Source organism: Canis aureus, chromosome 18 (assembly GCF_053574225.1).
Source record: "Canis aureus isolate CA01 chromosome 18, VMU_Caureus_v.1.0, whole genome shotgun sequence".
In the NCBI taxonomy this organism is placed as follows: domain Eukaryota; kingdom Metazoa; phylum Chordata; class Mammalia; order Carnivora; family Canidae; genus Canis; species Canis aureus.
In genome coordinates this window covers 53,373,072-53,385,695 of record NC_135628.1, presented here as the reverse complement: position 1 = coordinate 53,385,695, position 12,624 = coordinate 53,373,072, and the positions used below count along the sequence as shown (strand labels likewise).

The following is a 12,624-nucleotide window of genomic DNA, read 5'->3' as shown; positions in this document are numbered from 1 at the left end:
AATATTTGGCAAAGGTCAAAATTTTATAGTGACTACCTATATACCTACTACCTAAACTCTGCTAAAACTTGTTTTATGTTTTATTATATATCTATATATATTATTTATATAGAATTCTTTTTAAAGTCTAAAATTCTATTCTGCATCCAGTTGTGATAATGACTGATTCTGATAAAACTTGAACAATGAAGCTTCAGAGGCTTATTCAGTACTAAAAATAAGATAAACTTATATAAATTACCACCTCTTCCAGGTCACTTCCCACACCACTGCTCCAGATATTTTCAACAACAGCAAGATGTGGCTTGGGAATGGGGAAAGGGAGAAGAGTTTCTCATAGTAAGGGTAGAGGATAAGTTGTACTGACTTGTTGACATACTGTATAGTAAAATACCCTTGATTAGGCAACTTATCTCTTGTTCATTGGGACTGAATTGCTTAGTGGCTTTTTCTTTATTCTTAATTTTTTTTTAAGATTTATTTATTTATTCATGAGAGAGAAATAGGCAGAGACGTGGGCAGAGGGAGAAGTAGGCTCCTCGCAGGGAGCCTGATGCAGGTCTCCGTCCTGGATCCCGGGATCATGTCCTGAGCCAAAGGCAGACACTCAACCGCTGAGCAATCCAGGTGTCCCTATTCTTGGTTTTATAGAGGTCAGTAAAGCTTTACTGATAAGTTTAAAAGAAATGTTATCCGACTTGAAATTTCAGGAGGGGGTTCCTGAGGAGACTGATGACTTTGGAGAGTTTCGGATGAGGGTATCAGATCTGGTGAAAGACTTGATTTTCTTGATTGGGTCTATGGAGTGTTTTGCTCAGGTAAGTCCATTTGGAGATTTTTACTGGTTTTACAGATCACTTTAGTTATGTTCACTTTTGTATTTTCTGTAAATGTTCCACCTTATTCTTCAATTTTAATGGCTAAATAGGACAGTAGATATGCAGGTGCCTAGCACACTGCCTGGCATATAGTAGCTTTGTTTGTTTAGTTTCTTAGAAGCCAATTGCAGTCTGTGGCTGGTTCAGTTATGGTTTATTCTTGCTATTGAAAACTGTTTTACTTTGTTCAGAATGGAAAATCATAGATAAACCTTAAGGCCCCAAGATATTTATAGGGAAGTTGGACCTAGCCAGGAAAAATTGGCAAGTTTTTCTGCTTTATTAATTATGTACCAACTCCTGGCAACTCTTTTAGTTATTTGGCATTTCCTTTGTCCATACTTATGGTTAGATTCCTGTGCAGTTTCATCCCAGAGGTGACTATACTAGAGTAGAAGATTCATAGTCCTGTGAATTTCCTGACAGTGAGTAACATTTTACCTCATAAGGTTGCATTCATCACCATTCCACATCACTTAACATTAGCATATTTTCAGGCAGTTTTCATATTGCTAGATTGTGCTCTAAGTTCTGAAATACTAGTTTTGATGTCAGGAATACTGAACTAACCTTTATTATATTTTATTTTTTTGGTAACCCAGCCATTTTGTGTCTTTTGGGGCATAATCTGATTTAGAAAGCGTTAATAAAATTATAACTTTTTCTTTATAACAAGCAAAGTGTGTTTATTGATCTAATTACAAAGAGTTGGAGATTCTTAACAGATTCAGTGAGATCACCAGATCACAGGCAGATGACCTTTGTTTACACTTCAGCTCTTCTGTCATTCACTGTGTGGCTTTGAGCAAGTTACTTGTTTTTCAAATCTCAGTGTACAAATTTACATAAAGTATCAGTGTTGTCCAAGGTGTATTCTGTGGAACACTAGTCCTATGAGATTTTTTTTGGGGGGGGGATCCTCAATTAAAATTAAGAAATGACTTAGACAATATATTAAAGGCTCAGTGAAGTCCTACAGCAAGAGAATTATTTAATTTTATCTTACTTAGCAATGTTTGTTATTTGACTACAGAAATCTTATTTAGACTAACACCCAGTCACATCCCAGAGGTGGATATACCTGGACTAGAACATCTCTGAGTATTCTGCTTGGTCTCTTTTCTTCTTCCCCTTGCTTGGATATGGTATTCTAAATAGCTACTTTTTAAGAATTTAATATCTACTGCTAGTGTTGTTGCAGATAAGTATTTAAAACAATAGAAATGTAAAATCAGTACCTATTTAAGAAGTTTACATTGTATCTCAATCTTATGTGTATTTATGTGTTTATTATTGTAGGGATCAGGAAAAGACACTCATGTAATCATATGTTTTGCTTTTCCATAATCCTCATTTTGTGGGGGCAGATGATACTTTGATATACTCTTGGGGAATATAACTGGGTTTATTTCAGATATTAAAATAGTAGTTACTTATAGTTAGTGAAGATGTGAAAAATGAAAATAATATTCTTCCTTGGCTCTGAGAGATAGATTTAGAAACAAAGGGCTGGATTTATTTTAACTAACAGGATTTTTTTGTTTTGTTTGTTTTGGAATTCTATTCTGTTGTCCTTTTAATGGATCCATAATCCACCTCTTCTTCTCTAGTTATATTCTACTCTGAAAGAAGGCAACCCACCCTGGGAGGTGACAGAAGCGGTTCTCTTTATCATGGCTGCTATAGCAAAGAGTGTTGATCCGTGAGTGTCTAATAAGTCTTTTGCTGGGAACTCTAAATATGAAAGGAAGGAAAATTACATCATTTTTCCTCATATGGTATATGTTTGGAAACTCTTAAAACGTCTTACATCTGTAATGTAATCTGCCTAGTCTTCTGACTTCTAGAGTCTGTTCCAGAGTAGCATGCATTGCTGATATCCATTTTTTTAAACTATATTTCTATGAATTAAAATTATTTTGTTCTTGATGCTAAGAAGGTAATGCTGATTTATCTTTCGAACTGAGGCTCCCCTGTGAAAGTTGATACAATAAAAAATTTGTTAGGCTGTTAAATTGTTGGTACTTGCTTAAAAGCAGTTGAATAGGCACTAATTAGCTCTCATCTCCTTTGGACCTTGGTAAGTTATCCTTACAAGTATTTCATTATATTGTTCTCCTTTTCATCTGCCTTAGAGAATCATTTGTGAGTTTGAGAGGCAAGAGAGGCACCATTTCACCCTAAAAGAATAGCAAAATCTAAGGGGCAATTATTAGTTTTGTTATTGCCATGGGAAATTTTAAGTTATTAGAATTTGATTTCTACTTGAATAGCATAGAAATTCTATTTATGATTTTAACATGAATTCCTAAAGACAGAATTTTCTTTGTGATGTGAATTTATAAATTGATGCTAATATCTATCAAGTTTTCCTGTTGTGATCAGATACCTGCAATCGAGCCCTATCCCATGCCTTGGTTGGAGAGATAGTTAAGGTATCTATTTATGAAAAGTATAGTGCTTTCTTAGCTGCCTTTCAGGGTTTAGTCAATGAAGTCTTACATGTTTCTAATCCAGTAAATACTCAAGGAGATAGAGTAGGGTTTTTTTCTCTATTAAAATGCACTGGTCCTGAATTGCAGATCATACTGTTTGCTCTTAAATTTGTTTTGGTATCTTTTGGAACCTTCAGTGATAGTCTGAAGATTATTAAAATCACTAATATCCTAACTGATATGTGTTGGTGTGAAAAGGGGTGGGTAGAGAGTCTCAAAAATTAGTGCTCTCAGGAAACAAGGCATAAGCGAGAAATTTTATGTTGTTTTTTGTTTATCCACATTTCAGGCAAACTGTGTGATTACAATTTTTTAGTGTATACAAAGGACTTAGACTTAGTTTATCAACACAGAGTGCTTTTGCTCTAATCCAGGACATTATTTGGATTTTAAACATCTTTTGTTTCTGGATTATATCCTACCACTGTGGGGTGGGAGGAAATAAAGAATTTCAACCAGTATTCTTGTGGAGTGGAAAAAGATAAGGAAAGGGGGAAAATAAATTCATGGAGCCATGGAGAGTATTTGGTTAGCTTTAATTTTCCCTTAGGTTCCAAGTCGCACATTTATCTATTTCTGCAGCTTGTTTTCTTGTTCCTTTAGTTAGTGAGCTGGCCCTCCCATACTTACCTGTTCTTAAAGTTTCCAGTATCCAGCTATAAGAAATCTTTGGAGAAGAACTAATAGCAAGTGGTCTATTCATTCATTCATTTAGCCATTCAGGAATATTTATTGAGTGCCCACTATGTGCCAGGCACTGTTCTAGGTACTGCAGTTATAAGAATAACTAAAATGGATTCTTTAAGAGAAGACATTCATCCACAGTAAATACTTGCCTCTCCAATTTGAAGAGCCTTATTTGATAGCAGGATGTGTCTTTAGATACTTTACTGGCATTTAGAAGATTAAGGAGCAGTATGCTCCTCCTGAAACAATATCTTCTATTTCTGTCTTTTTGCCTCTTTTTGAATATTTAAAAAACTTTCATACCAAATATTAAGCACTTTCATCCAAATGGTTATATGTTTAGAAAAAAGCCCTTTAGCAATGATTTATCTCATTGCAGCCTATTATTAGGCCAGAATCTAACCTTTGAAATCAGTAACTATGAATACTTGCTTTTTGTACCCAGGGAGAACAATCCAACACTTGTGGAGGTCCTAGAAGGAGTTGTCCGTCTTCCAGAGACTGTACATACAGCTGTGCGATATACCAGCATTGAATTGGTTGGAGAGATGAGCGAAGTGGTTGATCGAAATCCTCAATTTCTTGGTATGTGTGAACTTACTCCTCTGCAGCTACTGTGTCTGATTTTTCTGATTTTGTTCTTCCTCTCTTGCTTTTGCTCTTGTCTTGCTTTCTATTTTTATTTGTAGGTAGAATGTTTCTAGACACTAAGAGTAAATATTATGAGATTGCTTAGTTGACACAACATTTATAATCCATACTTTGGAGAAAGAATCTTTGAAAGATTAGATTTTTAGATAGGGAAACAGTTTGCTTCTAGTAGTCTGCTTTGGCATGAACATTTCTGTCTGTTAGTCTTTGGCACATGGTTGAGCTAATCAGATTTGCCTGTAGTTCTAACCTTTTTTTTTTTTTTTTTTTTTTTGTAGTTCTAACTTAGTGTTAATAGGCTAAAGCAAAGGAAAGGTTTTTTTAAATTTTATTTTTATTTATTTATTTTTTTAAAGATTTTTTATTTATTTAATCATGAGAGACAGAGAGAGAGAGGCAGAGGCACAGGCAGAGGGAGAAGCAGGCTCCATGCGGGAGAGCCTGACGTGGGACTCGATCCTGGGTCTCTAGTATCACGCCCTGGGATGAAAGCGGCGCTGAAGTGCTGAACCACTGGGGCTCCCCAAAGGTTTTTTTTACAGTGTTAAATACATGATCCTTTTAAAAATCAAGAATTATCATTTGAAACAAAATAAGTTCAAATTAAATGAAGAATGTTGAATTATATAACCTCTAGATGCGCTTATTGGCCTGAAAATATAAATATTATAGTAGAAATCATTTCTTTTATCCCTCTCATTTTGCAAATAAACAAATTCAAAAAGACTAAATAATTTATCTTGGATAATATTAAGCCCCCCTGCTATTCAGTAGTGATATATTCTGAGAATTTTAAGAACCCCCAAACTTGTGAATATCATTAATTATATTATTAAGTTTGATGTATTTTCTATGCTTATATTACCACCTTTTAGAAAAAACTCTGGTAGAGTTAACATACAGTGTTATATTAGTTTCAGGTGTACAAAGTAGTGATTAACAGTTCTCTGCATTACTTGGTGCTCATCAAGATACATGTACTCTTAATCCCCTTCACCTATTTCACCCATCCCTCTACCCACCCCACTTCTGGTGACCATCAGTTTGCTCTCTTTAGTTAAGAGTCTGGTTTTGGTTGTTTTGTTTTTTCTTTGTTTTGTTTCTTAAATATATGGAACTTAAATTCCATATATGAGTGAAATTATATGGTATTTCTCTTCTCTGACTGATTTACTTTACTTAGTATTATACTCTCTAGATCCATACATGTTGTTGCATGTGGCAAGACTTTAGTCATTTATGGCTGAGTAATATTTGTGCGTGTGTGTGTATACCCCCTTTTTTTAATCCATTCATCTGTCGATGGACATTTGGGTTGCTTCCATAATTTGGCTATTATAAATAATGCTGCATTAAACAGGGGTGCATATATCTCTTTGAATTAGTGTTTTCATATTCTTTGAGTGAATAAGCAGTAGTGGAATTACTGAATTATACATTTATTACCACCTTTCAGCTTGATTTTATTTTATATATACTTTATTGTTTGAAACTCTTGCTTAAGAAGTGATGTTTCTTTTTTCTTATTTCTGTATACAGAGCATATGACAGACATGCTCACATTATAGCTGAAACATTTTCAAATTAACATATCATTTAAATTTTTAAAAATACCTATTTTCTAATTCTTTTTTTTAAAGATTTTATTTATTTATTCATTAGGGACACAGAGAGAGAGAGAGACAGAGACATAGGTAGGGGGAGAAGCAGGCTCCCCTCAGGGAGCCCGATGTGGGACTCAATCCCTGAACTCCAGGATCATGCCCTGAGATGAAAGCAGAGCTTAACTGCTGAGCCATCCAGGCATCCCAGCCTATTTTCTAATAGGTTTTCTAATAGATTAGATTTCTCCACATCTATTACCTGTCTCAACATTTGGCTTGCTTTTCTGAATGATTTTTCCACAAGAAACAAAGTGGGTTTGTTATCATTCACTATCACCTTGCATTATTTTATTCAAATAAACTTCAACACTGTGACAGATTGCTTCATGTTCATATTTACTTTAGAATAGTTAAAACACAGGATGCCTGGGTGGCTCAGTGGTTGAACGAATGCCTTTGGCTCAGGTTGTGATCCCAGGCTCCTTGCAGGGAATCTTCTCCCTCTGCCTATGTCTCTGCCTCTCTCTGTGTCTCTCAGGAATAAATAAAATCTAAAACATTTAAAAAAAGGATAGTTAAAACAATAAATATTCCATTTGAGAATCACAACAAGCCTGCAGTATTATAGTTGCCTATACTTTGTTTTTCTGATTTTTAGGCTTAAAAGTTTTTAGTCGTCTTTTGTGGAGGGGGCAGGGGGGTTGGTGCATCATATCAGTCATTAGACTGGAAATGAAGATAATGTTTAAATGTGCTTTAAGATACTATTATTTTGATTCCTTTTATGGTTTGGTATGAAGTTAGAGTATAAAGTACTCACAAAGTGATTTTTAGTCATATGTGATTTTCCCATAGAAAATCATTCTGAGGGCATCTGGGTGGCTCAGTGGGTTAAGTGTATGCCTTCAGCTCAGGTCACAATCCCAAAGTCCTGGGATCAATCCCTGCATCTGGCTCCCTGCTCAGTGGGGAGTATGCTTCTCCCTCTAACCTCTACCCCTACCCCTCTTCTCGTGTGCTCTCTGTCTCTCTGTCTCTCTCTCTCTTTCTCTCTTTCTCTCTCAGATAAATAAAAACTTAAAAAACATTGTGATTTTTACAAAGTAAGGTAAAAGATAATATAATTTTTTATAGAAATTCACCTTTATAATTAGTTTCTTTGGCACAATTTGCCACAAAGTAAAACAATTTTTCTAGAAGTGCTAAAGCTCAATCTATGTGTTTTTAAAGCCTTTTCTGACTATAAGAAAGGAAGTATAGGGGTGCCTGGGTGGCTCAGATGGTTAAGCGTCTGCCTTCAGCTCAGGTAATAATCCCAAGGTTCTGGGTTCGAGCCCCACATCAGGCTCCTTGCTCAGCAGAGAGCCTGCTTCTGCCTTTGCATGCTGTTCCCCCTGCTTGTGCACACACACTGACAAATAAAATCTTTAAAAAAAAAAAAAAAAGGAAGCAAGTATAAAAGTGTCCACTTTAGAGAACCGTCATTGTCTTAATTAACATAGGCTGTTTTTACATAGTGACTCATCTCTGAGTGTAAATAATGGTAGCTTTCTGAACTTCATATTCTTTTTTATATTGCCGTATTCTTAATACTTGTATGGTCTTATCCACCAGTGGTTTTTAAATTGTACTGTGTGAAGGCCTAGCCATGAGGAAAGAATTAGAAGGGGAATAGTTAGGACCCAAAGCTCCCTTACACTATGTCAGTGAGATCAGCTCCTTTTGTATGTCTTATATATTGGAGTTTGAACACATTTCGTTTTCTAAGATGGTTCTTTTGCTTAAAAGGGGGGAAGGGGACAGGGATATAAACCTCTGTTCTAAGAAATTAGAAGTTTTCCTTGAGTTTCAGATATGTAATCTCTATTGTGTGGTTTCTTTGTTAGATCCCGTGTTGGGCTATTTGATGAAGGGCCTGTGTGAAAAGCCTCTGGCTTCTGCTGCAGCCAAAGCCATTCATAACATTTGCTCTGTCTGCCGAGACCACATGGCTCAGCACTTTAATGGACTCCTGGAGATTGCCCGTTCCCTTGATTCCTTCATGTTGTCTCCAGAAGCTGCTGTGGGCTTGCTAAAAGGTATTTACTTCAGATGATAACCAATAACATCTCTAAGTCACTTCTGGGGATTATCTTCTACTAGTGACATCCCAGGTTTTCAGTTGCAGCATGCTTAGTGATGGACAAAGTCAGCCATTCCACTCAGGAGGGTGTTGATTATATATAGATGCATTCTTTAGAATATTTTAAGGCTATATAACTAATTCAGACTGCTTACAGTTTGTGTAGCACAGACCTAGAACCTAGATTTTGGGTTGGCAATGACACATTTGAACTAAACGTAGTTCCTTTTTAAGTTGGGGGAAGAATAAAAAAGACCAAATAGCATTGCCATACCAAAGCGGTAGTTGGAAATGTAAAGATAGTGTGTGATCAGTCTTGTCAGTAGAAACTTGGTCTCTTACTGGTCTTTAACCATTATGCATCAGCTTTACATTCAGTGATTGCCTGTCTAGAGGCAAGGAGCCAGAGTGATGATGAAGTTCAGAGGAAGAGGAACTAGAGATATTAAAGCTAGGGAAGAAAAGACAGAAGAGACTTTAAGCATGGTGGCTATTTTTAAATATTTGAAAGATTGTCCTGTAAAAGAGGGAACAGTTTATTTTATGAATAGGAGTTAGTTGTTGACATGTACTGGCTCTTAGAAAGAAAACACTTGAAGCTAAACTCTGAAAACAGATTGGGGTGCCCTGTGAAGTAGTGAAATCCTATAGCTGATAAATAGAGGGAATTGAGGGTATATCAAATAAAAGATTGGGTAATACAACCTGTGTGGCATTATTTAAGCCTCTGTGAGTAAAAAACAAGTTAGTCTTGGCTAAGTTGGATGACCTTGTCTGTGAACTAACTGTTCTTTCTTATATTTATGACCAAGTTCCTTTCCAGCTAGTATATTTGCATTTTCCAAGACAGATTTTCTTTTTATAGCATGGCTTTTTGTTGTTGTTGTTTCCCTTCATAGGCATAGATAATAAGGCATTGAAACAGAATCAAATATTCTTACTACTTACCTACTGAATTAAAAGGAAAAATCCTATTTAAGTTAAATTCCTCCCTCTGATTTTAAATAGGTCTAACTCATCCATGACTTATAGATTACCAGGAGAAATCATTTAGTTTTTTAATTCACATTTGAAGACTTATGGATTGATAACTGTTCTGTTGAATGAAATTTTGGGAGATTAGAAAAATCATAGTCCTGGAATTTTTTTTTTTTTTTTTTTTTTTTTTAACCTTGGAAAGGAACTAGGCTAATATGTAATTCTTTGGCTCTAAGGGGAGATGCTTCAGTATTTGATGAGGATTGTGACAAGAGGAAGGCTGAGTGAGAAGGGTTTGGGCCTTCTGTTCCCATTTTAAGCTAGGTACTTTTTTTTTTTTTTAACCTATTGGCATTCCAACTTAAGAAGAGATGGAAGAGATGGGGGGGAGATTTTGCAACTATTTAAAAAATGAAAGAAAGGCAAACTTAACTTATTCTTCTGTTCAAAGCACTCATTTTACAGGCCCAAAGATCATACCTTACCTACCTCATAGATTCTGTTATGGTATAACTAGAATCAGACCTCTTAGGAAAAAAACTGTCTCTGTTTCTCAAACTTATCTCATGAAAAGAATTGCCTACAGTACTTATCAAAAATAAAGGCTTTCCTTGACCTGCTAGATCAGAACCCCTGGGAAGTTTGAGAACCATTCTACTATGCTATATAAAAATAGCTTTGATATTGGCTTTGTGAGGAATTTTTAAAAAGTATTTGAAGAATTGGAAGGGGAGTTGTATTTAAACATCTTTAAACCCATAGGCTGAGGAGACAGAATTTAATATTAACTTCAGTTGTGAATGTTAAGTGAAAGTGATTTCCTTGTCTAAGCCAAATAAAGAGAAACTAACCTAAATAACAAAATACTATAACTGAAAAAACAGTGCTGATCTTTTGAAAAGAATGAAACCAGCCAGCCTCTTCTAATAGCCAACTGATAGAGATCAATGAATTCCCTCAGTTGAACTTTTGTTTTATTTGTATTTTTCTTTGTCTTGCAGGGACAGCACTTGTCCTAGCCAGATTACCTTTGGATAAGATTACTGAATGCCTTAGTGAACTATGTTCTGTTCAGGTTATGGCATTGAAAAAGGTGAGTCCCAATTAAATAAGAGGCTTAATATATATATGATGCTTACATGTTAGAAAGGAAAAGACGAAATTATGTATTTACAGGTGATCTTTTATTTATGTATAGACAAGCCAAGAGAATGAACTAAAAAGTTACTAAAAGTAGACAGGGGTGCCTGGCTCAGTTGGTTAAGTGTCTGCCTTTGACTCAGGTCATGATCCCAGCCTCCTGGGATCAAGTCTTCCATCAGGCTCCCTGCTCAGTGGGAAACCTGCTTCTCCGCCTCCTTCTGCCTGCCACTCCAAGCACACAGAGAGTGTGCTTGCACTCTGTCAAATAAAATCTTTTTAAGAAAATAAATAATAAAATAAAATTAATAAGTCTATCAAAGAAGCTGCATCCATGGTTTATTCTAAAATCAGTAGATTTTCACTATCAGTAATACCATTTTGAAGATATAATGGAAAAAACACCATTTAAGTTAGGAACAAAAAACCATAACCTACCATGTTTCCTTCAAGAATATTGAAAAGATGTCAGCTCTTCTCAAGTTACACTTGTAGTGCAATAATAGAAGAATTTGACATAATGATTCTAAAGTTTATCTCTAATGATATCCTGCTAGAACTATTTAAGAAGTTTTAGGAAAGAATAAGAGGCAACTTACTTTATCTCTTAAAATATATTATGAAAAAAATATATATTATGAAGCCTTAGTCATTTTGAAGTGTTGTAACAGAAAGTGAAATAAAAATAGGGATTATATAATAATGTTGTGTATGATCTATATTATATAATGCATATAATGTCTTGGTATTATAAAAGTAAATGGGGAAAAAAAAATAAAAGTAAATGGGGGAAAAATAATACTGTTTTTCCACACCACAATGATCATGTAGTAATATGCAGTCTTGGCCATGATGCAGTAAGATAAAGGAAGGTAATTTGACAATATGAATTTAAAAGTAGTAACTATTGGGAATCTCTTATAAGGAAATAAGCAGACATTGGGAGGGAGGTTGATGTATAGATATGTATGTGTAACAACAGAGTTTTAATATCTCTCTGTCTCTTCAGCTGTTGTCTCAGGAGCCCAGCAATGGCATATCCTCAGATCCCACTGTGTTCTTAGATCGCCTTGCAGTAATATTTAGGTAAGAAGGGAGACTGGTTGCCTGATTTGGGTTAACAGCTCAAATAAGACCATTATGTATTTTAAAAAGCATGTGTTTTTTCCGTAAACTTCCAGGTACTTCCTGTCTTCGTCTTTCTGTCTTCCTGTACTTCTGTTAGGAGACTGAAAAGCCCATTACTGGAAATTTTGGTGCAAAGACAAATTCTAAGACTTTATTCTTGATAGACCTTTGTCAAAAGATACTTTAAAATGTAATTAATTTTTTAAATCTCTAGATTGGTGATTATCAGACTTTAACATGCATAACAGCCATGTTATCAAATGGGTATCAAATGGGAGGGCTTATCAAAATAGATTGCTGGGTTCCATCCCCAGAGTATGATTCAGTTGGATTTGGGGTAGGATCCAATAATTTACATTTCTAATAAGTTCCCATGTAATGCTGTCATTGCTGCTTGCTATTCCCAGGATCACACTTCAGAACTATTGCTGTGTATTGTAGGGGTGCAAAAAATAATAAAGCCTTTTCATTGATCAGGTGAAATTAATCCTTCTTTGAAGTTCAAGGGAAGCCTAATGATTAAAAAAAAATTTGAGGGATCCCTGGGTGGCGCAGCGGTTTGGCGCCTGCCTTTGGCCCAGGGCGCGATCCCGGAGACCCGGGATCGAGTCCCACATCGGGCTCCCGGTGCATGGAGCCTGCTTCTCCCTCTGCCTGTGTCTCTGCCTCTCTCTCTCTCTCTCTCTGTGACTATCATAAGTAAATAAATAATTAAAAAGAAAAGGAAAAAAAAATGTTTAAAAAAAAAATTTGAGTGACAGTGTTCAGAGTGATCCTTCCTGAGTTACATAATTTATTATTTGTCAGACCCATAGATATAAGTGGAATATTAGAGTAGTTGTGTAAAAGCCTATGTGGAATAAGTTAAAACTGAGGTGTTTTAGCTTATTTGTTCAACAGGTGTTTTGTTTTTTTTAATTTGGTGCAGTGTTTTTCTTTCT

The 12,624-nt window shown here is 35.5% G+C and overlaps 1 protein-coding gene across 2 annotated transcripts in view; it reads left to right on the top strand.

Moving 5' to 3' along the window:
• Positions 1-12,624, top strand: part of TNPO3 (transportin 3) — an 84,147-nt gene that overhangs the window by 46,990 nt on the left and 24,533 nt on the right. For both annotated transcript variants that reach the window (XM_077857289.1, XM_077857290.1), the window contains 6 exons: positions 711-818; positions 2,489-2,580; positions 4,506-4,645; positions 8,202-8,393; positions 10,417-10,508; positions 11,565-11,641. In XM_077857289.1, coding sequence (XP_077713415.1) covers positions 711-818; positions 2,489-2,580; positions 4,506-4,645; positions 8,202-8,393; positions 10,417-10,508; positions 11,565-11,641 — 701 coding nt within the window. The remainder of the gene's footprint in view (positions 1-710; positions 819-2,488; positions 2,581-4,505; positions 4,646-8,201; positions 8,394-10,416; positions 10,509-11,564; positions 11,642-12,624) is intronic.